Consider the following 23,514-nt stretch of genomic DNA (forward strand, 5'->3'; position numbering starts at 1 on the left):
GTGTGATGGTTCTGTGCTCCCACCAGCTGGCATTTTGGCCCTAGGCCTCTTTGAGGCCAGAACCTTCCTCTCTGCTGCCGGCTCCCTTCAATTGGGACCATAGGTCACTGCCTCAGTGCTGCCTGTGGAACCCCCATCATTAAAGGAAGGGGCAGCACTGGCTCTCATAGGGGTTGGTGATGGTGGGTCCTCCTCCGGGGAGAAGGGCCGTGTGCCTGATAAATGGGGTGGCACATCATCAAGGACCCAGACCGCCTTCCACCGTGCCCTGCCCCCTGCCCCTGGCAGGGAGTCCCCTCCAGGAGCCCCTCCTTGGTGATCGTAGGCAGGTGTGGGAGGGAGGGCCAGCTCAGAGGCTGGCACCCAGCACAGTCCCCAGAGCCCTCCCGCTCGGCTCCCGTTCTGTTTTCCTTCCCTCAGAAATAATTCCCATCGTTCCTGACTTTTGCATCCGAGTTTTATGGCCCAGCCTGTCCCCAGCCTGGTCCGTGGTGGCCAGATTTCATCTGTATTGGCTCCCTAAGCGGAGAGGGACGAGAACCACCCAGCGTACTTTGCCTCAGACCCAGCCCTGCCGCCTCTCCCGCAGTCTCATGGCCTGCATCCATCCTTGGGCAGCTGGTCCGCACCGGCAAGGAACTAGGTCCTGCCTGTTGATGGTCCCTTTGACCGGATGTGTCCTGCGTGCAAGAGGAGGCAGTCTTTGCCAAACTGCGCTCCACTTCATAGAGTCCCACTGGCCACCTCCACAGCCTGCTCCCAGTGTCCCCGTGACAATGAGACCCCAGCCCAAAAGGCATCTGGGCCCCGCTTTTCTTAACTGGCCAGCTAAGGCAACCCACAGTTTTAACTAAATGAGGCAGGCACGTGCTTTTGTCTGTGTAAACGTACAGGCACCATCTGTCAGGCTTCCCGAAAGGGCCGAGTACCAGCCTGCCCTCCCCCGCTTTGCCTCCTCGCCTGGAACCGCCATATTGGAAGGTCCGAGTCCTTCGTCAGCCAAGAGGGGCAATGGGCAGCGGTGCCGTGAGGCTGCCCGGGTGCAGGGCGGTGGCACGAAGCTGCTGAGAGCCCCCCCCCACTCCGGCCCTCCCCCTCCAGCCTCGAGGACCCTGAGGAGGAAGAGTGGAAGCGGATAGCGGTGGCTGGAACCTCACTGCAGGGCTGTCTTGTGCTCCCAGGTCAACCTGGCCTATGCCTACGAGACCAAGGACGCGCTGTGCTTGGTTCTGACCATCATGAACGGGGGTGACCTGAAGTTCCACATCTACAACATGGGCAACCCTGGCTTCGAGGAGGAGCGAGCCTTGTTTTACGCGGCAGAAATCCTCTGTGGCTTGGAAGACCTCCACCGGGAGGACACCGTGTACAGGTGAGCAGGCTCGCCGCCTGGTCCCGCCACCAGCGGCTGAGTGGGGGCTGACCTTCCACACCCGGGGTCAGGCAGGGACCCCCGCCCTGGGACTCGGGGCCCGGCCATCACCAGAGAAACTCACGCCCTGGACCACGTAAGTGAGGCGGGCTGCTTGGGGGGCCAAGTGTATGAGGTGCTAGTCCTTCAGAGTTGATGAGGATGGGCCAAGGCCACCGGTGCCTTCCAGCCCGGCCCGCCAGAAGCTCGGTGAGCCGGTCCCAGAAAGACAGCAGGATCGTCACCACAGCAGCACGGACCTCGGTCCATCCCATATTGTTTGACTTTATGGGTTCCACAAGCAGTGGTTTTCAAACTTTTCTCACTGCCCCTCTCAAGGAAATTTGAAAATCTGTGTGCCCTCATACATCAAGGACACATCCTAAATAGTGTATCATTTGTTAAAACAGTGGCTGATATTTTGAAGCTCAGCAATTAACATCGCATTTTTGAAGGTATCCAGTGGAATCTAATTGCTACAGCAAATGGATTTCCACCAAAAATGCATGACGGGGTGCCTGGGTGGCTCAGTCTGTTCAGCGTCCCACTCGCGCCGCTTTCGGCTCAGGTCCCGATCTCACAATTCGTGAGTTCAAGCCCTGCATTGGGCTCCGCACTGACGGCAAGGAGCCCGCTTGGGATTCTCTCTCACCCTCTCTCTCCTCCCCTGCATATGCGCTCTCTCTCAAAATAAATAAATAGACTTAAGAAAATAGTTTTTTTAAAGTCAAAACGCCTGACAGGGGTGCCTGGGTGGCTCAGCCGGTTAAGCATCTGACTTTGGCTCAGGTCATGATCTCACAGTTCGTGAGTTCAAGCCCCATGTCAAGCTCTGTGCTGACAGCTCAGAGCCTGGAGCCTGCTTCCGATTTGGTGTCTCCCTCTCTCTGTCCATCCCCCCCCAAAATTAAATAAACATTAATAATTAATTATAAAAAATCCATGAAAACTCTTTAAAGGTGAGGGATCTATCACTCTCTTCCCCACTCCCTTCCTCCCCCACAGAATGTTATTATAACATCATCTCTTTTTTGGCCTAAAAGTCTATCATTGAGCAGCATGTGGACCTGAAATGGATGGATATATATAAGATTTTTATTTTAATTTCCTTTCACCATAGGCTCTCAGTGTTAAAATAACTTGTGTTAAGTTGCCATTGTAACGATTTTAGTAGAACCCATTTCTTTTTTTTTTTTTATTTTTTTAAATGTGTATTTATTTTTGAGTGGGGGGAGGGGCAGAGAGAGAGAGGGAGACAGACAGAGCACCAGCAGGGCAAGGGCAGAGAGAGACAGAGACACAGAATCTGAAGCGGGCTCCAGGCTCTGAACTGGCAGCACAGAGCCTGACTTGGGGCTCGAACTCACGGACCGCGAGATCATGACCTGAGCCGAAGTCGGACGCATAACCGACTGAGCCACCCGGGTGCCCCTAGTAGGACCCATTTCTGATTGGGGTCCTGGAGCAGGACACCATAGCAATCAGAGCGAGAAGGAGCCTGCTTTTCTTCTGTCAGTTGGAATCTGCCCATTGAGAAAGGGCACGTGGTGGGGAGATCCCAGAGAATGCCAGGACAGGGCCTTCTCAGGTTAGAGGTCTAGAAATACACGTTCTTGAAAACCTCAGCCCACAGAGAACCCCCTGGACTGTTCCCGCAGACCCAGTGGACATACACACCCCAGTTGGAGACCTTTGCCACAGAGCTCTTGGCAGGGATGATCTTGGGAGTCCAAGAACGTTTTGAAACAAGAAGGAATGGTCTTGACCCCCCCCCCAACATTCTCACCTCCCCACATTCTCACACCCCCAATATTCTCACCCCCCTGTCAATCTCACCCCCCCAACATTCTCACACCCCGACATTCTCACACCCCAACACTCTGACATCCCAACATTCTCACCCCCCCAACATTCCCACGCCCCCAACATCCTCACACCACCAAATTCTCACACCCCCGACATTATCACCCCCCAACATTCTCACACCCCAACATTCCCACCCCCCAACATTCTCACACCACAACATTCCCACCCCCCAACATTCTCACACCCCCACATTCTCACCCCCCAACATTCTCACCCCCTCAACATTCTCACCCCCCCAACATTCTCACCCCCCAACATTCTCACCCCATCAACATTCTCACCCCCCCAACATTCTCACCCTCCAACATTCTCACCACATCAACATTCTCACACCCCCAACATTCTCACCCCCTCAACATTCTCTCCCCCACAACATTCTCAACTCCCCAACATTCTCACACCCCCAGCATTCTCACCCCCAACATTCTCACACACCCCAACATTCCCAACCCCCAACATTCTCACCCCTGAACATTCTCACACCCCAAAATTCCCACCCCCAACATTCTCACCCCCTCAACATTCTCACACACCCCAACATTCCCACCCCCCAATATTCTCACCCCCTGAACATTCTCACCCCCCCAACATTCTCACACCCCAACATTCTCACCCCCCACAACATTCTCACACCCCCAACACTCACACCCCAATATTCTCACCCCCTCAACATTCTCACCCCCCACAACATTCTCACACCCTCAACACTCACACCCCAATATTCTCACCCCCTCAACATTCTCACCCCCCCAACATTCTCACCCCCCCCAACATTCTCCCCATTTAGGCTTTTGTTTTGTTTTCATTCAAGTGAAAAGAGAAAAAAATTCCCTTTGGGCTGAAAAAAGAAATCCCCACTTGATGGCTTTTCTCTTAAAACAAAAAGAAAGGCGGTCCTCCAAGCTCTGGCCCTTATTCTCGGAGGAAGAGAACCACAGCGCTTCCCTGGCTTCCACCACTTGGACCACTTGCCGTGGCCTCTCCATGGGTTTGGGCTCTGGCCCTAGGCCGCCAGCTATCTTTCCAACCCTGTGGCTGCTGGCTTACTGAGAGGGTGGCTCTTGCCCTTATTTGGAACGGTTAATACATCAAAGAACGCGAAATAAGAGCAACAAAGTATTTGTGTTTATTTGTGATAAATAACCCCATACAAACGCATTATCACCTTGTGAGGCTTCCCCACTGGATTTGAACACATTAACCATTCCCCATGAGGACAGCTGCCAGCAGTTAAATAAACAAAGCCAGTTGGTGGAGAGTCGGATCCTCAATCCAGATGCTAATGGCTTAACTGAGTGGCACATGCTATCCTACTGGCTGTTCTTTTGCCCGTGGAAAGGACCTTCTAGTAAAACCAGACACTGCTGCTGCCTCCCTACCCCAGTTGGATGGGGAGGGGCTTGTTATTATGAAGAGTGATTGTGTCATCAGAGAGAAGAGAGGAGGGACAGATGGAGACGGGCACACCTACAGCTGTGCTTTCTTGGGCTTATGACTCTGCTGGAGTTGGGGGACAAGGGGTTTCCTTCCCCAAGGGGGTCTGCCCTCTACAATTCTCTGCCCCAGTTCTACAGCTGGTGCTGTGTTCTCAGTAACTTCTCCTCCCTAATTCCCAGGCCCCGCTCTGCCTTCAGGGCATCCCAGAGCATCCTGAGACCTCCGGGTGTTCCCAGCCCTAGAGGGGTCTGTCACCACACCAGCCAGAAGTATTCTCCGCCCCTGGTGTGGTCAGTGTGTGGATAGGAGCCAGGGCTGGCCCTTGCCTGACCCCTTCCCAGTCATCTCCAGGTCGGGAAGATGCCTATGGCAACAGCGGCATTTGTTTTACATACTGGGAGGAAGGAAATTAGTCCAAGACTGTCTGGATCCAGAAAGAGACCAGACAGCCTGAGCCAAGAGATGGGAAGGAAACACGGCAAGAAGTCAACCCAGACGCCATGCCCTGGTGCTGAGAGTGCCCACACTCACATGCTTGTCCTCTTCCTCTTTCAGAGATTTGAAACCCGAAAATATCCTGCTAGATGATTATGGTAAGTTGGGGAGCCGCTTGGGAAACCCCTTTCCTGCTCTGTAGCCAAGGAGGGCATCATAATTCAAAAGGAGCAGGGGGCCTTCCTGCAGAGACTCTCAGAGGCACGACCCTGGGACTGGGGGAGAGCAGTGGGCAAAGAGGGAGAGCACCCACTCCCTCTCCCCAATCCTGGGTACCCAGGGCAGGCAGTGGGCATGGTGAAGCAGCGGTGTGGCTTGGCCAAAAGAGAGACAGAGAGACGGAGAGCACTGACTGAGGAGTCCAGAATTTCAGAGATCCTGGGCAAGTACTTCACTCTCACACAACTTCCTGGTACCCCATCTCCCTTGCTGGTGAAATGGAAACATGGGCCCTGTTCTGCCTACTTCAGAGGGTGGGGTGGAGGTGAGGCTCCAATAAAATAGCTTAAAGGGCAATTGTTTCACCAGCTATAGCCAGCTCTAAATGTGTTAGGCATTATCTGTGCATTATCATTGTTGTTTTCCTGTGTGTGTGTGTGTGTGTGTGTGTGCGTGCGCACATGCATATGCACACATGTACACACCCACAGGTAACATGTTTAGCCCCTCACACCTGGGGAATGGTGTTCACATCTGTTATCAGACTAGATGTTCCCACTTCTGCAGAGGGGGCAGGGCCAGCATCCCTGTGCCCATATTATAGATGACAAGATTGAGGCTTAGAGGAGCCAACAAGCCAAGGTCACCCAGCAATCAGTGGCGAGCTGAGACCAGCATGCCTCAGATGCCAGGCAGCCTCCGGCAGGGGGAGGGAGAAAGGGAGGCAGGTCATTGGTGACTTGGAGAGAGGTTTGAGTGGGGAAGTGGGCAGAGGGCCCAGGGCCTGCGCCCTTCTTGGATGAGCCCAGGGCCCACTGGGGTTCTTGTCCACACTGGGGTTCTTCTGCTGCTCTCAGAACCATGCCCACCACTGATCTGCAGCCTGATAGCTGGAACCTGTGTGCTCTCTTCTCCCCTCCCCACCTTCATCAGGGCTGCTGAGCCAGGGAGTTTGCACCCCTCTGGCCTGGTGGGGAGTCCCTGACACTGGACCTCACTGGGGTCCGGGCTGTGGGGCCCTGGTGTGGCCATGACCCTGCCTCAGTGGGCCGCCAAACAAGACAGAGCTGTAAGCGCTGTGTCATCTTGGCCTTTGGAGGGGAGTCCTGGATTCCATTTCATCTCAGTCTCCCCATGGCCTGGATGACTTCACTCTTGTCTCTCCAAAGGCAGAGTGCAAAGAACCTCCAAAGAGCAACAGGGAAGGACAGGGAGTTGCCTCCCGAATTGCTTTATAATTTTTCCCCTTAAGCAAACTGTAAAAGTTCAGGAAAATCTCACATTTTTCCCATGAAGCAATCATAGAATCAGGCCAAGGTCTTTTAAACTTGGTGATCTCAGCCTTCCAAGAAGCCCATTAGGGCATTTTATGGGTAGGCTGGCCATCGTCCAGCCAAATCCAGACATCCTTTCCCGTCTTTATGTTTTCCTCCTGTAAAGTAATGATTTACCCACATCCTCTGACACCTGGATGCCCCCAAGGGTCTGCAGTCACCCTGAGGTGGCTGACTGGGATGCCCCTCTTGGGGACGAGAGCCTGTGTACCTTGACCAGGGGCAAGCAAGTCTCTGGACCGCCCAGGGTGGGCCATGTGTCCACTGATTGTCCCAGCGACCCGCTGACTCTGCTCTCCCCGCCTCAGGCCACATTCGGATTTCAGACCTGGGTCTGGCTGTGAAGATTCCCGACGGAGACCTGATCCGCGGCCGGGTGGGCACCGTGGGCTACATGGGTGAGTGTAGGCCCGGACCCTCCCTGAGCCCACCTCTTGGGCCTCCCTCCTCTATGCAGCTCTGATCAGAAGTGGAGCCACAGCAGGCAGTGGGAGGTCTTAGCTGGGGCGGGTGGAGCGTTGAGGCCCAGGGTTCATCTTGCCTAAACTGAGCATTCTGAGCCCCCCACCACAGCCCCACCTGCACCTCAAAGCCAAGCCACTCTCAGGATCAACAGTCAGTGCAGGCACGTGGTGCTGTTTGGGAGAGGCTAAACCCAAGTAGGGGTCTGGTGATTGGCAGGCAGCCTTTCAGGGGGCCCCTGAGAGGAGTGAGTCCACTAGGAAAGGCCCAGAAAGGAGAGGACTGCACCACCTGCTGTGTCACTAGGCATGATGCTAAGTGGAGACCAGCCTTAGCCTCCTTGCCCTGCCCCCCAGCCCCCCACCACAAGCCTACTCTAGGACCACTGTCCTAGGGGCTGCAGGGAAAAGACTGGAGCTACATCTGGTCCTCCTGAATCCCTCTCCGGTGATGGGCATCCCCTGGGCTTCCTCCTGCATGTACCTCACACACATGTCCACTTGTCCCAGGGGGTAGGAGGCTCCAGAAAGCTCTGGGTACTGAGGATCCTGCTGTCCTCCACTAAGCTCATGCCAGCAGCACTTGTACAGGATACTGTGTGTTGTCTCTACTGCTAGAAGGTCCTTTTCAGGTTGCATGTTATTGGGGAACCTGTGTGTATCTATGTATATGTGGCTGTGTGTGTACCCATGCAAATGCGGATGGATGGATGGATGGATGGATGGATGGATGGATGGAAGGAAAGAAGGATAGAGGGAAGGAAGGAAGGAAGGAAGGAAGGAAGGAAGGAAGGATAAATGGATAGAAGGAAGGAAGGAAGAATGGATGGATGGATGGATGGATGGATGGATGGATGGATGGAAGAATGGAAGGATGAATGGATGGATGGAAGAATGGAAGGATAGATGGATGGATGGATGAGTGGATGGATGGAGAGATGGATGGATGGAAGGATAGATGGATGGATAGAAGGCTGGAAGAATGGATGGAAGGAAGGAAGGATGGATGGATGGATGGATGGATGGATGGATGGATGGATAGATGGATAGGTGGATGGATGGAACGATGGATGGATGGATGGATGGATGGACGGATGGAAGAATGGAAGGATGGATGGATGGGTGGATGGATAGAAGGATGGATGGATGGAAAGAAGGAAAGATGGATGGAAGGAAGGAAGGAAGGATGGATGGATGGATGGATGGATGGATGGATAGAAGGAAGTATGGGTGAATGGAAGGGTGGATGGATGGATGGATGGATGGATGGATGAATGGATGGATGGATGGGTGGATGGAAGAATGGAAGGATGGATGGATGGATGGATGGGTGGATGGATGGAAGGAAGGATGGATGGAAGGATAGATGGATGGATGGATGGAAGGAAAGATGGATGGAAGGAAGGAAGGAAGGATGGATGGATGGAATGATGGATGGATAGGTGGATGGATGGAACAATGATGGATGGATGGATGGATGGATAGGTGGATGGATGGATGTGTGGATGGATGGAAGGAAGGAAGGATGGATGAAAGGAAGGAAGGATAGAAGGATGGATGGATATAAGGAAGGAAGGATGGATGGATGGATGGATGGATATATGGAAGGAAGGAAGGAAGGAAGGAAGGAAGGAAGGAAGGATGGATCTGCACACCTTTGTGTACCTGTATGTCTGTCTCGCACAGAGTGCTGCCTGCCTCCATCTGCAGGGCCTCTGTTATACGTGTTATCCAGCACATGTGTGGATGCATTTGCCTCTGGATCCTTGTCACCTGCCTGAAGACATGAAACTTAACCTTTTTTGCACTTCTATGGTTAATCTAAAATTCATTTTATCAAAGTAGTGGGGAAGCCATAGTGAGAGGCTGTTTGAATTCCAGGTAAACTTAAAATCCGCTTTTCTTTGGGTGGACACACTTTCCTTCCTGACAATAAATATGTGTGCAGCACCTACCCTGTGCCAGATGTCATACCTGTTACTGGGACACAGCAGTGAATAAGGCAGCTCAGATTCTAGTCGGGGAGACATGAAGGGAGCAGGCCATTTCCATCCACTGTGATCAAGCTTCTGAAGCCAGAAGCACAGAGGAGAGCAGTCAGGGTGGGCTTCCTGGAAGAGATGCTATTTATGGCATTTGGTGAGTAGGAGTCAGCAGGGGAAGCGTGTCCTTGCCATGAAGCTTCAGGCGTTCTGTGAGCAACACCATCACTCGTGGATGCAGTTGGTGTGAGTCACAACCCTGGCCCCGTGTGCCCTGACTCTGCCCTGCCGCCAGCTCTCTCTTACCTCCCCTCACTCCCCCCCTCTACCCCCAGCCCCAGAGGTCCTGAACAACCAGAGATACGGCCTGAGCCCTGACTACTGGGGTCTGGGCTGCCTCATCTATGAGATGATCGAGGGCCAGTCGCCATTCCGGGGCCGCAAAGAGAAGGTGAAGCGGGAGGAAGTGGACCGCCGCGTCCTGGAGACGGAGGAGGTGTACTCTTCAAAGTTCTCTGAGGAGGCCAAGTCCATCTGCAAAATGGTGAGCTCCTGGTGGGCCAGACGCTGCCCGCGGGCTGGCTGTCCAGTGGTGTCTCCCCTCCTGCGCAAACAGGCTGACAGGGACAGGGTCAGGCACACTGGGGTAGGAGTAGTGGCAGCACTGAGCCAGAGGGACGAGCAGTCCTGGTCGTGGACCGGGGTGGTCAGCCACGGCTGCCAGGAGAAGGCCTGGGGTGCAGGCAGGGAGGCCCCATGACAGGGAAGGGGCTGGGGCGAACTGCGGGAGACACTCAGATCCGGCGTTGTTAGGGCAAATCAACATCTTGGGAGAAAGGAGAGGGTCCCAACTGGTTCCCCAAGACACAAAGGGACCCTCGACCTTGGCGCCCTACAGCCTCAAACTCTGGATCCCCAGGCACTGACTGAGGCCAGCAGGTGCAATGCAGGTGCTGGGGTGGTGATATTTTCAGTCTTTGAACATCTTACAATAGAGTTTTCCTTCCACTCTATGGAATGCTGGCCACATTAGCTTAGGTCCTGCATGACACCAATCTAAGGACCGTGGGACTTCATCGTCCATGGGGAGGGTGAGGATGGGGAGCACCGTTTAGACAAGCTGGGTGGGCAGGACCAGACTGGGGCTAGGAAGCCTGATAGAGGAAGTAGTGACCGGAGCCATCAAAAATGGAGCTGGGCAGGGGGTGGGGCACCTGGGTGGCTCAGTCGGTTAAGTGACCAAGTTCGGGTCAGGTTATGATCTCACAGTTCGTGGGTTCAAGCCCCGTGTCAGGCTCTGTGCTGATGGCTCAGAGCCTAGAGCCTGCTTCAGATTCTGTCGTCCTCTCTCTGCCCCTCCCCCCACCTTCTCTCTCAAAGACAAACATTAAAAAAAAATTTTTTTTTGAAGTGGGGCTGGGAGAGAGTCCACCCCTGGCTGCTGCCCCTCCCCCCCAGCCCAAGTGGGCTCACCCTGGCCAGAGGCTTTGTGGGGGGAATGGCCCCACCTGGCTCTCAGGCTCCCAAGTTCTGCCTGTGTCCCCTTGGGGCCTCTCCCTCTGATGCAGGCCCAACTGTGCTGCACCCCCACCCCAGGCAGCTGCCCTCCAGTGCCAGCCACGCATGGACAGGAGGGCCTGGATGCCCCACTCCGGGTACCCATGAGCCCTCAGACTTCCTCTCCCTGGAGCGCTGCTGCACCTGGAACAGCAGACAGCAGGGGTGAGGCTGCCCTCCCTGCCACCTCTCTGACTCGTGTGTATAAACCATGAGGCTGGAGTGTTTAGAACAGCAGGCCCGACATGCTGATTAAAGTAGTGAAGCTTCTGCTTCCAGAAAAGCCAAGGCCACACTGTTAGTGGCCCAGGGACTGTGTGGCACAGCTCCCCACCCTGAGGAGGACCCTCTCTGGAGCTATCCACTCACTGCTTGACCACTTCCTCTTACCGGCTTCAGTCTGACGTCACAGAGCCATGGGAAGAAGGATTTGGGGCAAGATCTGCCATTTGAGCACTTCCAAAAAAGAGGACCCATAGATCTGCCATAGACATGTGTGGGAGTCACTGAAGGAGGCTTGCAGACACACACCCAAACCATGTGGCCTGTGGGCTGGCCTGTAGCCGGGCACTTGCCTGCACCCCTGGGCCTCCCAGAAACCCAAGGAGTCATGGCAGCCAGAGTTGGGGTGGGGGACAGAAGTCAGGTAGGTGGAAATGTGGGACCCTAAGGACAGTTGAAAACTGGGGTAAGAGACCCGCCAATATTTGGCTTAGACGCAAGGTGTCTGTCCGGTGGGGCCAAACTGGGCGAAGGATAGAAGAAGGAAGTCATCAGCCATGGTCAGAGCATCACCAAATATCCCAGGTCAGGGTCGGGGACTCAGAGAACCAGAGCAACCCCAGCAAGACACAGGACATGCTGGGAGGACGGAGAGGCAGAGAGGCTCCGGCCCGCTGTCTGGGTGCCTGTCCGGGCACCAGGACTAGGGGCACTGCTGGCCCTCTGCTGCCCCCTGGTGGCTACTTCAGGAAAGGCGGTGGCTGAGCCTGGGACTCTGAGTGGACCTTGGCCAATGGCTTTCAAAGGTCGAGCCAGTGTCCCCTCATCTTTCTCTGCTGGAAGAACTGACAAAGCCCTCTGGTCTTGCTTCATCTTCTTAAAAATGACCATAGGGTCATGGGATTCTGGCCTTGGGCTTCCTGGCCACCCCTCCCCACAGCCTGTCCGGTCTGGCAGTCAGGCTGGCCCTGTCGCCTCCAAGAGGTGCCAGCTCAGGACACAGCAGGGCCTGTCTGTGAGGAAACCATGAAGGCTTGGGGCACACTGGACTGTTTCTAGACCCTGGCAGCTCCAGCCCTGCCTGCCCAAGAAGGCCACTCCACAGACTGCAGGGAGGCTGGTCCCTGGCCGCCTGTTCCTTCCCTGATTCCACCCTGGTGCCACAAGACCCTCTCCACTGCCCCCTGGGGTCCAGAAAGTTCATACATGTCAGTGCCCTGTCCGCTGGTCCGGTGCCTAGGCCCAGACCTCAGCCCCACCTCTGTAGGTCCCTGCTGAGTTCCAGAACTGGCCCTGACCTCCTCACAGGACCCTCCCTCTGGCCCTTCAGCCACCTCAGCCTTAATCAGCCTTCCAGCCCATCTCTTCTCCTCCTTCAGGAAGCCCTCTCTGCCTGCCCCACTTGCCCAGCTCACACCACCTCTCCCTCTCACTTCTGGTGTATACCTGATACCAGGGCTGCAATCAGGTAGCACATAGACGGGTGTTTAGCCTGCACGGTGTTTTAGAAAGAGGTGGATGGCAGGTTAATTGCCAAGATTTCAAGCAGGAGAGATTTCACATGAGAACCTGGACTTTCGGCCCTGGGCACAAGCCAACTCTCCTGGAGAACTGATGGGCGGCCTGGCACAGCCCTCCCAGCCCACCTCGCCTTTATTGTCCTTGTTCGTGTTTCTGGCTGGCTGGCCCTGCAGGCTCTGGGGTCTACAGCTGGGAGGACCAGCCTCTATGCAGGGAGCCTTGCCTCTCTAGGACTTCTCAGAACAGGGAGGAGCCCTGGCCCAGCAGAGCCTGATTCCTGGAGCCTTTGTGGAACTGCAAAGCCTCTGGAGAAGACAAGCTAAAGTCCCGAGGCACCGGCTCACTGGGCAAAACATGCCTGGGTGATCGGTGGACCAGAGGTTGACATAGTGATTCTCACAGCTTAAGTCTTTTCTTTTCTTTTTTTTTTTTTTTCAACGTTTATTTATTTTTTGGGGACAGAGAGAGACAGAGCATGAACGGGGGAGGGGCAGAGAGAGAGGGAGACACAGAATCGGAAACAGGCTCCAGGCTCTGAGCCATCAGCCCAGAGCCCGACGCGGGGCTCGAACTCACGGACCACGAGATCGTGACCTGGCTGAAGTCGGACGCTTAACCGACTGCGCCACCCAGGCGCCCCATCTTAAGTCTTTTCTAGGCTGTGACCTGGTGTTTGCCCAGGTGCCGCCTTTGAGTCCTCTGTTTGAAGGGAAATGGGAAGGGAATGGCTCCTGCAAGCCTCCGCCTCTAGACCATGAACCTCAGGAGGCCCGCCTGCCCACTGGCCCACCACCGCAACCCCAGCCCCCACAGCCAGCTGCAAATGTGCATGGGAGGAGAGCACACACAGGGTGCCAGCATATTGGAGAGAGAATGGCCTGAGGTCAGGCCATCCACTCTGATTCTGGTCTCAGAGCAAACAGATGCCCGGGGGTCAGCTGGTAGTCCTCCAGCATCACAGCCTGCCCTTCCCAGCCCCCTCCCAGCTCCGCCCCCCACTCTCCTGCCGCCCCACCCCCCCCACCCCCCCACCTCGTTCATACCTTTACCGTCTGGCCTGGCTGACTGCTTCTGCAGCCTCTTCCTGCCCTATGAACCTCCCCACCTGTGGCTTCTGAGAAGGACACTCCTCTACCCTGACCAGCATTCTCTCCAGCCAGTTCACCCTGGCCCATCCCCCGCCCCTTCATCCTTCACCCAGACTCAAAGACAGGTGTTCCCCAAGGCTGCCCTCAGGTCTCCACCACCCGCTTTTGCCAGCCGATGCCTTCCCCACCTCTCCACTCCTGGAAAGCCTGTAGCAAATGCCCTTTCCCTGCAAAGCTTCCCCGTCCCCCCAGCTGGCAGCCAGGTCGTGTTCCTCTGCCATCATGGTGTCGTACCTGTATTGCCCTGATGGGTCCTCTGAACGTGGCCTTGCTGAGGCCAGGTACTCCGTGCCCGTCGCTGGTCTCTGCACAGAGGTTTGTGCCAACTAGATACCTATCTACAGGGTACTCGGGCGTTGAGTAGACGAATGAGTGAGACCTGCAGAGACCATCCGTGCCCTTTGTAGCTTGCCTGTAGCAGAAGAAGTAACACAGTGCCACAGACATGGGTGGTGCCCAGTGTGCCGCAGGGTCGGTGTACTGCTGTGGGGAGGGCAGGCAGGACCCCCCGCCCTCCTGCAGCCTCCAGGCATCTAAGCACGCTGCAAGGCCCGAGCAGGCCAAAGCAGTGTCCACTGGGTATCTGGAGGCGGCTCGGGCCCCGCAGAGGCTGGAGGAGGACGTGTGGGAGGCTGCGGGGTGCACCTGTGAAAGGAGATGATCATGGGGGCCTGAAGCCCCAAACACCCTGTGGCCTTCAGCGGGAGGAAAGGCCCACCCAGCCATGACCTCTCACGGCTCTCTTGTCACAGCTGCTCACCAAAGATGCAAAACAGAGACTGGGCTGCCAGGAGGAGGGGGCTGCTGAGGTCAAGAGACACCCCTTCTTCAGGAACATGAACTTCAAGCGCTTAGAAGCCGGGATGTTGGACCCTCCCTTCATTCCAGATGTGAGTTGCCTCCCCGGCCCAGGCTGCACCTGTGCACAGACTCACGACTTCAACTTAGTGAATGTCCACACTGGGCCCTGGGAGGCCACCCCGACTGACCTTGAACTCCTAGAGGGCAGGGCCAGTGGGCAAGTGAGAACAGTGGATGTTAGTGCTCTAACAGCCACAGCTCATGGTTCCGGTGCCCAGCTGCATGGTGGGCGCTTACATCAGCCCCACGGCATAGGTTTTTCTAGTGTCCCCACTTTGCAGGTGCGAAGACTGAGGCCAACAGGGGATATGTGACTTTCCCAGAGTTCCTAAGCATCACAGCTGGGAGCCCAGCCCAGGCCTGTCCAGCTGCAGAGCCTGGGTGCCCGGTAGTGAGAGAAGTGCCTGGAGGTTGTCCCTGGGCCATATGTCTCTCTGGCCCTGGGTCCCCAGCATCAGTTCTCTCTGTGGGGGACAGGCTGGAGGCCCCAGCTGGGGCAGCCCTCATTTGGACAGAGATGCCCGGAAACACTTCCATCATCCTGATCCTGTGGGCTTTGGGGAACAAGAAAATCTGCTGGGGCTGTGGGGATCCCCAGGGGCGGCGAGGAACGTGAGGTCAGAGAGGGCAGGTTCAGTCTCCCCACCATGGCCCCAGCCTGGAGAGTGGGGAGGCCTGCAGCCGGCCTAAGGCCGATGGCGGGAAGGAGCCCCTTGGCAGATCTGAGAGGGAGCAGCACCGGTCCCCTGCCAGGTGCCCCCTGCTCCCCATCAGAACCTGAGGCTGGGGGCACCGGGCCTGGGGCGAGACCCTGTGTGACCGAGCCCTCTGCCCGCAGCCCCGTGCCGTCTACTGCAAGGACGTGCTAGACATCGAGCAGTTCTCCACCGTGAAGGGCGTCAACCTGGACCACACGGACGACGATTTCTACTCCAAGTTCTCCACGGGCTCCGTGCCCATCCCGTGGCAGAGTGAGGTGAGCAGGGCGGTGGCCACATGCACCCTGAAGGGGGCCGCCGGGTCGAGGGCGCCAGGCCTGGCCCAGGGCACCGTTGGCGTGGGGTCAGAAGAGGAATAGGAGGTGAGATGGACACGGCCGTCTTTGCCGGCTGTCTCGGGAAGTGTGGCTGGGAGAGAGGAGGAAAACAGGACTGTGGCTGGACGCACGGGTGGGAATGAGCTGGGGGAGTCGGTGCTGCTTCCAATGGGTTGGAAATGGTGGGGCAGGGGAGGGGGCGCTGGCAGGGGGAAGGGCCCGGAGCAGGTGGGTGGCCTGGGCTTGGCGGGGGGGGGGGGGGGGGGGGGCGTAGGGGGGGATGGGGTGTGGGCTTGGTAGCTGGATGATGAGCACACCCTTGCGGCCAGCCGGCAGGGGAGAGGCAGTGGCAGGCGAGGAGCGGCCTGGGCCCGGGGCCCCTGAAGGATGCAGGGCAGGGGGAGGACCTGTTGGAAGCCGGCTCCGGGCAGGCTGGTGGCCCGGCCTCCGGGGCTCCTGTCCACCTAAGATGACGAACACAGCTGCTCACGCCACCTGTGGTTTGCACCCCTTCCCCAGATGATAGAAACCGAGTGCTTTAAGGAGCTGAACGTGTTTGGACCTAACGGTACCCTCTCGCCGGACCTGAATAGGAGTCACCCTCCAGAATCGCCAAAGAAAGGGCTGCTCCAGAGGATCTTCAAGCGTCAGGTGAGGGATGCCCCCACCATGGCCGGCTGTCCTGGCATTGGCCCCGGGGACGCCCTGGGCCCAGGTACTTCCCTGAGACCAGAGCTGTGGCCTTCTCCCAGTAGCCCGTCCCAGCCCCTGAAGCCCACCGGCTGGGTAGAAGGGGCAGGGCCGGCCCAGAGCTCACCCTTCGCGAGGGTTTGTCAGCCTCGGCACCGTTGGCATTCTGGGTGAATTCTCTGTCGTGGGGGCCGTCGTGTGCAGTGAGGGATACCCAGCAGCCTCCCGGCGTCTCCCCGCCAGGAGCGCCCCACTCCCGCCGTGCAAGTCAAAAACGTCTCCAGACCTTGCCCAGTGTCTCTGGGGCGCAACCTCCCTGACGGAGAGCTAACTGCCCCATGTGGCCATCGTAAGGACTCCAGTTCTGCAGGTAACTGCTGAACGTGACAAAGAACGGGGAGAACAGGTGTGGGAGAGGTGGTCCCCACAGAGCCTCGTGGCTCCTGGGCTGGGGCCCCATACATGGCGGCTGTGCCCCCCAGCTGGCAGCCAGAGGACACTCTGCCCCTTGGGAAGACGCATTTTTCCTCAGAGCCTGCCCCTGGATTAAGGGCTGGTGTGGGCCAGACAGAAGACGTGTCCCCACAGGCCTGTGAGTGAGAGGCCACTGAGGCCCCCACCTCATCCCCTCGTCTACCCTCCTGGCCTGGCCCCTGGAGGAGGCGTGGCCCCCCATTGCGCCCATGCCACAGCCTGGGAGGCTCCTGTGACTTATACTCCTCCCCGGCCCCCACCCCAAGGGAGCTGTGCCTCTCCCAGGAGGACGAAGAAGGAGAGGCTGTGAAGCTCTGGTCCCCAGGCCCCAGGAATCCCGGCTCCCCCACCCCCACCCCGCTAACAGGATGGGGTGGCTGTTTATGGCATTCTGGTATGGACCAGCTCTGCACTGGCTGCTTTTTGAGAGCTTCTCCTAATTAAGCTCCACAAAAGCCCGGGCCTCCGTCCAACCATTCATTCATTCAGCCAATATGTATTGAGTGCCTACTGTGTGCTAGGCTGTTTTCTCAGGGCTGGGGATGCATCAGCAAGCCAAACTGGGATCCTTCCTTTGGGACATGCTGGTGCCATGTGAGCCCAGCGTGTGTACGATTAACCCACTTCACAGGTAGGGAAACTGAGGCTGAGGGGGTCAAGGAACTTGCCCACAGTCACAAGGCCAGTGAGCCCCTGCGAAGGATCTGGGGTTAATGGCGGGGAGCACAGATCAGACATGTGGAGAGAAAATGCAGACTGATGCCAAGTTTGGGGTTTTATCTAAAAGCTTCATGTGAGTTTCACATCCTGTTCCAAAATATACTCACGTTCATATACTATAAAAATATAATTTTTAAATGCTTCCACCAAGGAAAATGGAAGTTCCCGAAAGAAAGGAACCTGTCTCCTCCCACATGGCTGAGTCCCCAGGTCCTGGGACAGGCATTTGCTGTGGAGACTCCCCGACTTGGGGTTCAAATCTGGCCCTGACTCTTCCTGCTACTTGGGTGGCACTGTACCGCCCCTGTCCCAGCCTTTTTGTGCCCATCTCAAAGGTCAGTGCCCAGAGCAGGGAAGAAGGAAGTGGAGGTCAGCGGCCCTCTGCACAGCGCCCAGCACTACCACCGGGGAAGCAGATGGCCCGGGTCTCTCTCCTCCTCCCTGCAGGTGTGGGGGACCCGCACCCACGGGTATGCCAAGAGGGTGCCAGGGGCACCAAAACAAGCAGCCTGTGGTTCTCGGGCCAGGCACTCGCTCAGGCCCTCTCTGCACACAGCCTGGCCCTGTGGAGAAGCAACTCTTCCCCTACACTACAGGCAGGGCAGCCAAGACATTTAATAACTCACCCAAGGTCACTCAGCTAAGTGGCAGGTGTCAGGCTCAAACCCATGGCAGTTTAACCTTGGGCCTGCGGTACTTAGCCGTGTAGATGTTCTGGGAGGGGCCACCTAACCCTAACCCTAACCCTAACCCTGCCTGGGATTTTCTTAATTCCATACCTCCCCCTGCCTTGAGGGGTGGCCTCTGACCCTGGGTCTGCGGCAGGTGGGGGCGGGGGGGGGGGGTGATGTACAAGGCAGCGGAAAAAAAGAGATGGTCAGCAAGCCCTGATGGTGGCCCTGTTTTCAGATTCAGAGGCCTCTCCTGTCCACTAGGACTCTCTCTCAATCTCTCTCTCTCTCTCTCTCTCCTCCAGCATCAAAACAATTCCAAGAGTTCACCCAACCCCAAGACCAGTTTTAACCACCACATGAATTCAAACCACGTCAGTTCAAACTCCACGGGAAGCAGCTAGTTAGCACTCTGGCCTTGGAGTCCACGGTGGGACCAGCCCTAGACCCTTGTCCTTAGAAACAGAACTTACGGACAGGGGAGCCCTCCAGGAGCCGGGGACGGAGGCCGCTCACCCCCTCGACGCAGAGCCTCCAGGTTTCTCAAAGAGATTTCCACTCAGGTCTGTCTCCAGAGGTGGCCCTCAAGCCGAGGTGGAACATTGCAATAGAAATCCAATTGGATACGACGACTTGCACGTATTTTAATAGCGTCATACCTAGAACTGAATTTTGTCTTTATTATTTTTAAAGAAAAGTTTTGTAAATTTCTCTATTGTCTCAGTTTACATTTTGTATATTTGTATTTAAATGAAAGTCAGACTTTGAGGGTGTATATTTTCTGTGCAGCCACTGTTAAGCCATGTGTTTTAAGACATTTTAGAGTGGGGGGGTGGGGGTGGGGATTTACAACACAAAAAATGTGACCCAAGACTTCCAGAGCCTCAAATGAGAAAATGTCTTTATTAAATGTAGAAAAGGACTCACATTTCACCTTTAAAGGATCAGTTGTATCCATCTCTGTGACCTTTCCCTCACATTGATGTCACCGTGCTTGTGGCTGGTAACAATCCGAATTAAGTGCTCGAGACACAATTGGGACTTCGCCCCCCAGTCAGAATGTCCTCTGTGGGGTCTCCGGGGTCACCCGGGGCAGATGTGCACCTTTCCTTCAGAGGCACACGATGCCAGTGTTGCTTCCGCCTTGGCCTTCTCTTCCTTCTGGAACGTGGCCGGTACGCAGAACTGGGTCTCTTTCTTTCTCAGCAGGTTCTGACTGCTGAAACCGGTATGCTTGAAGAGGCTTGCCTTTGGGGACTTTTGTTTTATTCTATTTTTAAGAGAAGCATAGCGGTGATAAGGTGTAGTCATGGAACCCCAACTATCCCAAATCCTCACGGCCCAAGAAGCATCAGGGAGTGAGGGTCAATGGAATCATCCTGAATGAGTCCCTGGAGGGGGAGGGAGGCTTGCCCAGGGACTCCTGGCACATTCCTTAAGCGTTTACGGGACCACAGGGTCTGGAGAGCTTCCCAAGGCCCCACAGATTCACCGGCCCAGGCGGCATGGATGGAGTTCGCTCTCTAAGCAAATGGGATGCTCTAGGGGAGGGCCGGGACCCAAAGAGGCTCAAGGCCACTGTCCCTTCCTGGGAGGAGTGGGACAAAGGCAAGATGTAACGGGGCATCTCAAAACTTCAGGCACAAATAGCCCTCAGGAGGACTTGGTGGCTTTGCCAGACCAGGGTCTTCTGAAGGCAGTGTCCAGGCCCTCTGAGCACAGCCGTCCAGCAGCAAGGAGCCACCGGCCCCCTCCTGTTGCCTCCACAAGGTGACAAGAAGCAAATCCACCCTCGCCTCCCCCCCACCCCACTCCAGAATAGGGTGAGTGGTTGACAGCCCTGCTCCCCTGCCTGGCTGCGTCTCCGGCGGCTGAGCCAGCCTCCTCCTTCTGACGGCAGCCGCCTGGCAGTCGCCAGGATGTCGCCCAGTGTGGAGCCTGCACTTCTGTCATCGGCATCTCCCATCAACATGCAGATTCCCGGGCTCCACCCCAAGCCTGTGGGATGGGATGCTTTAGAAGCAGGGCCCCAGAATCTGCATCTAAAGAAGTTCTCCAGAACATTCTGACGCACCCTCAAGGAAGGGCACGTGAGCCTTGGCTGCAGTGGGGCTTTGGATGTGACCCAAAACGATTTCTTTAGGTGACGCGGGCCGTGCGAAGCATGAGCTTTTAGGGAGGAGACAGTGGCGGGGCACGGCAGCCTCATGCCCCACGCCCGTGCTCTTGCCCCCAAACTGGAGCACGCCGCTGGAGAGGGGCTGCCTTCGGGACGGGTCATTTTAGGGCGTGTGACCGATAAGTGGGAGAGAAGCAACCGGTGGGCTTCCCTCGGGTCCTCTAATGCGCAGTATTTTCTTCAAGACCGGCTCTCGCCTCACGAGGCTGCTTCTGTTACTTTCCTGGGCTGCATACAAGACAAGTACAAACAGCCATACTCCGTTTCTGCCAAGGAAGTGGAAAGCCCCCTGGCCAGTATTTTAAGAGCCTCAAGATCTTGCTGACCCTCCTTTCTTAATGGAAAGGACAGTCATCTTCCTGGGACCATCACCAGCCCGCGCACCCACTCTCCTTCCTTCCTTGTGCCCTGTTCACAGCAACTCAGTGCTTCCCGGTGACCCGTGTAGAGAAGCCATCTCTTAATTCCTCAAAGCCCCACACTGGCCATTTGTAGGACCAGAATCGTCAAGAAACAAGAGGGAAAACATCCATCGCTGTGTGTTTCTGCATCGTGGGAGCTCAGACAATACGCACAGGCCTTTGTGGGACTCTTAAAACGACTGGAGTCTTCCTTCTCGTTCGCTGCCTGTCCCCACCCAGTGCCCATAGGACGTGGGGCCAGAGTCACCCGCCTTCCTGATCATCCTGTTCCTACTGCCCATTGTTTCCTGTGAGAGAAGGGAAGTCCGTTTCAAACAATGCCTGAAAATCAGCCCTCCTTTCCACCAAGTCCAACAAGTAGGTCCTGCCCCCCACCCTCTCCCTAGCTTCTACTCCGACTTTTCTGTAGCTGCATTTTTAAAAGGCATTTTTAAATTAAGGAGGGGGAACCCACTTTCGCACCCATCCACTTATCTGGGATGAGGCGTATTTGGGCAGTGAATGAATTTAATTTTTTTTTTAAACTGCATTTGAGCTCTGCATAGAAGGGCCTCTCTTTCTCCAAGCATGACATTTTTCTCACTGGACGCTCGCCGACCTCGTGCCTTTGAGGTGAGACGCAGGGCCTCGTAGAAGCATCTCTGCTTCTACTTTTCCGGAGACAAGCTGCTGCCCCCAGTGGGACGGGGTGGTCTCCGCCATGAGCACCACCACCAAGTGTCTATCGAGCCCCCAGGGGGGCTCCCATAATATCGCCCATAACCACACACACGCCTGACCCCTGCCTTCACAGAGGACGGCACCCTCCCCCGCCCCCCAAACGCACCACTCACTTTCTACTCTTTCTAGGCCGGGAACATCACTTTTTAAGCCATGAGGTCTTGAGGTCACTTGCACCGTTGCTAAGTGTTGCCGTGTCTGGAGCAGCCCCAGGCTTATTTCCTGAAATGCACTGTTCTTAGAGACTGGGGCTCCGAGGGGCAGGCAGCAGGGAGGCCGGCTGGGTGGAAGAGAGCAGGGTACCTTGGCTTGCACCCTTGACATGCACCGCTGCAAAGAATGGTGGTGAGTTCTGGGGACTCGTGTGGATGCCACCTTGGCCTCGAAGGCACAGCAGCATGCGGCCGCTTGCCCTTGAGCCTGGCAAGTCCCGACAATGCTGAGGGCATGCCCTCTGAGAAGCCAGGCTCTCCACGCCCGCTGTCGAAGCTCCTCATTCTTCCACACCCCTGTCCTTTCCCGAAAGGTTCAGGGTGTCAGTTTCCCACGGACTCGACTGAGCTACTGACCCAGACCTCAATTCGGAGGGAACACAGCCGCCTCCTTGCACCTGGCGTCCAGGCCTTGCCAGAGGAAACAGGAGCCTCACAGACAAGCAGAAGCCCACCGAGATGAAGTGCCACCCGCGTGACATCAGCTCTCCTCTTGGGCTGCTGTGGACTCCCCCGTCCGTGTGAGCACCTGCGTCCTTCCAAGGGCAACCTCGCCCGGTGTCCCCTGGCCTCATAACCCCACCCTCTGACACAGGACCTCCTAAACTTTACAGCCTTTGTTCCGAAGAAGGAGTGTGAAACCTCCGTGCATTTTGAAGGCACAGGGCTGAGACGTGACCAGCAGGGAACTCGCTTTCTGTCACAACGGACCAGTGAAGCCTCGTCCCCGAGGCCCCTTCCCCTTCCCCCGGACCCCACCCCACGGGCTTTCACAACCAACCCGTCCAGCTGTCAAAGCCCAGAGGGGGCGGGTCAGAGCCTGCCCGGGTGCAGGGCAGGGTTCTCGGCTGGTCTTATGCTGGGGACGGTGGTTAAAACATTTGGAAACTTAGCTCTCCCCAGGACGGAAAGACGCTTCCTCAAAGAATCTAGATTATCGTTCCCCAGTCCATCAAGACGTCATTTTTGTAATAGATCAAAAGCAAATGTTCTCGATTAGAAGAGCTTAGTGGCTGTTGGTAGCGTTAAAATAAATAATCCTTCTAGCATCCAAAGGTTTCTATTTTTTTTTTTCAGGGAAATTTAAACTTTGATGGTGAATGAAAATAGTTCCCTTTTGGAGGTCATTCCTGAAGATAACGGCTTTTGTTCTGTTCTGAATCTTTGTCCGTTCCGTCTCCTATGTCACTGTGCTGCTGTATCTAGATCAAACCACTGTTGTTTTTTTAAGAGAAATAAATTCCTTAATGAAAAGAGTATTTCTTTCTTTCTGCACACGGCTGTCACCGCTGAGATGCCAGCATCTGCTGCCACCGCGTCTTGATTAACCCTCTCCTTAGGCGGACAGCTCAGGCCCCGCTGAAGCTCTGGCCCACATACACCACCTCCCACCCCCCCGACCGCGGGAGAGTCCACTGGGGGAAAGGGCATGCTCTGAGCCTCTGAACTGGGGGCCCCGTCACAGGGGGGCTGTTCCCTCGGGGTCCCCAGGGCTTTCTCTGGGACGTTCTCCAGAAGCCTCCACTGAGCCAGCCTCCCAGGCAGACAGAAGCCACCATCCTCCTGGGACACACGGCCTGAGGGAGAAACTCCCGGCCCACAGCACCCGCCCACCCCACCACTTACACCCCTCTGCCTGGCAACTTTGGTCCCTTCCCAAGCAGACGGGCAGGCAGGGGGCAGGTGGCTCCTTCCCTCACCTCCTGCACCCACTCAGGTCCCTTCCCTTCCTCCAGCTCCAGACAGCCATGGATTCAGTAATCAGGGGCACCGGAATGGTCTCCACCTCCTTTGTTTCCAGGATAGGTTCAAAGTGGGCATCCCCAGGGCACCAAGGAACTTAAGGCCACTATCTCGCTGGGAGGGGCATCCACAGGGTTTCAGGATCTAACTGCCCCCCTACCCCAGAGACTGTGAAGAGGAGGAAAGTCGGGGC

The 23,514-nt window shown here is 56.2% G+C and overlaps 1 protein-coding gene across 1 annotated transcript in view; it reads left to right on the forward strand.

Annotated features, from left to right (window-relative positions):
* GRK5 (G protein-coupled receptor kinase 5) overlaps positions 1–22,832 on the forward strand; it is a 217,268-nt gene extending 194,436 nt beyond the window's left edge. Inside the window, exons 9-16 of the mRNA XM_047824946.1 lie at positions 1,182–1,372; positions 5,270–5,307; positions 7,011–7,100; positions 9,481–9,689; positions 14,346–14,483; positions 15,293–15,430; positions 16,010–16,141; positions 18,351–22,832. Coding sequence (XP_047680902.1) covers positions 1,182–1,372; positions 5,270–5,307; positions 7,011–7,100; positions 9,481–9,689; positions 14,346–14,483; positions 15,293–15,430; positions 16,010–16,141; positions 18,351–18,449 — 1,035 coding nt within the window. The 3' untranslated portion in view covers positions 18,450–22,832. The remainder of the gene's footprint in view (positions 1–1,181; positions 1,373–5,269; positions 5,308–7,010; positions 7,101–9,480; positions 9,690–14,345; positions 14,484–15,292; positions 15,431–16,009; positions 16,142–18,350) is intronic.
* The last annotated feature ends 682 nt before the right edge of the window (positions 22,833–23,514 follow it).

Source organism: Prionailurus viverrinus, chromosome D2 (assembly GCF_022837055.1).
Source record: "Prionailurus viverrinus isolate Anna chromosome D2, UM_Priviv_1.0, whole genome shotgun sequence".
NCBI lineage: Eukaryota > Metazoa > Chordata > Mammalia > Carnivora > Felidae > Prionailurus > Prionailurus viverrinus.